Source organism: Austrofundulus limnaeus, unplaced genomic scaffold (assembly GCF_001266775.1).
Source record: "Austrofundulus limnaeus strain Quisiro unplaced genomic scaffold, Austrofundulus_limnaeus-1.0 Scaffold1687, whole genome shotgun sequence".
NCBI classification, from domain to species: domain Eukaryota; kingdom Metazoa; phylum Chordata; class Actinopteri; order Cyprinodontiformes; family Rivulidae; genus Austrofundulus; species Austrofundulus limnaeus.
Genome location: NW_013954089.1, coordinates 5,653 through 6,720, shown reverse-complemented (window position 1 = coordinate 6,720; position 1,068 = coordinate 5,653). Strand labels below are relative to the sequence as shown.

The 1,068-nt window shown below is 45.0% G+C and overlaps 1 protein-coding gene across 1 annotated transcript in view; it reads right to left on the bottom strand.

Moving 5' to 3' along the window:
* The window catches only part of LOC106536103 (kinesin heavy chain isoform 5C), a gene marked incomplete at its 5' end in the record, with an annotated part of 11,044 nt that extends 10,136 nt beyond the window's left edge, over window positions 1–908 (bottom strand). The window contains 3 exon segments of the mRNA XM_014033289.1: window positions 73–190; window positions 375–563; window positions 762–908. Of these exon segments, the coding sequence (XP_013888743.1) occupies window positions 73–190; window positions 375–563; window positions 762–908 (454 nt within the window).
* Window positions 909–1,068: the final 160 nt, after the last annotated feature.

The window sequence follows — 1,068 nt, the reverse complement described above, 5'->3', positions numbered from 1 at the left end:
ACACACACACACACACACACACACACACACACACACACACACACACACACACACACACACACAGTAACACACCTTGAGCATGGAGTTTGGCAATTTCCTCCATCATAGTATCCTGAGTCTCTTCCAGCTGCCGTTTCTTCTGCTCCATGTTCTGCAGGTCTTCAGCCAAAGACTCCAACTTGGCCCGAAGCTGCACAAAAACACACAAAGTAACAAGAAACAAAACCTGACAACACATTTCTATCCTTTATCCAGTCAGTCTGCAGCAGCGTGGTTTCCAGGTTTGTTCTTAAAGCTTTAAATATGACATAAAATATTGTGATGTGAAGAAATCCCTCCAGCTGATGCTGATCAGGTTGAACAGGTGTGTTTACCTGTGAGACCAGCAGCTGGTGGCTGCTCAGCTCCCTTCCATTGGCCTCCATCTTACAGGTGTTCTCTGTCAGGTTGATCTCCAGCTGTTTGCTGCGGCTCACCAGAGATTTGACTTCAGACTTCATCTTACTAACATAAAGACGAGCTGTGGTGAACTCCTCCTCCATCACTCCACTCACTTCAGCCATCTGAGCACAGAGATGACAGACTGTGTGAAGCTTCACAGGCCTGCTGAATCCATTCAGAACATCTCAAACAGAACAGTTTCTACTGTTGGTACTTCCAACAACTTCTGAGTAGAATTTCCTCTGACTTACAGTAACCTACAGAAACTAACATGTGACATGTATTAAAGTGTTTTTGTAGAAAAGTTAGAAAAGTCTTACAGCTTTGAGCTCAGTGGTCCCGAGGACACTGCCAACTTCACTGAGGTCTCTGAGCAGAAGACTGAGGATCTCAGCAGACCTCTTCTTCTGGTGAGAGCTGAGCTCCTGAAGACCAGACAACTCTCTCTGGACCGCCTCCAGACTCACCTGGAACCACAGAGCAAAGCAACAAAACCAATCACAAAGCTTCTTCTCCTGATGTCCTGCTGAACTGAAACAAGTTAACATTTACTGAGTGCTGTGTCTGTTAACATGTTAACACATTTACTGAGTGCTAGGTCTGTTAACATGTTAACACATTTACTGA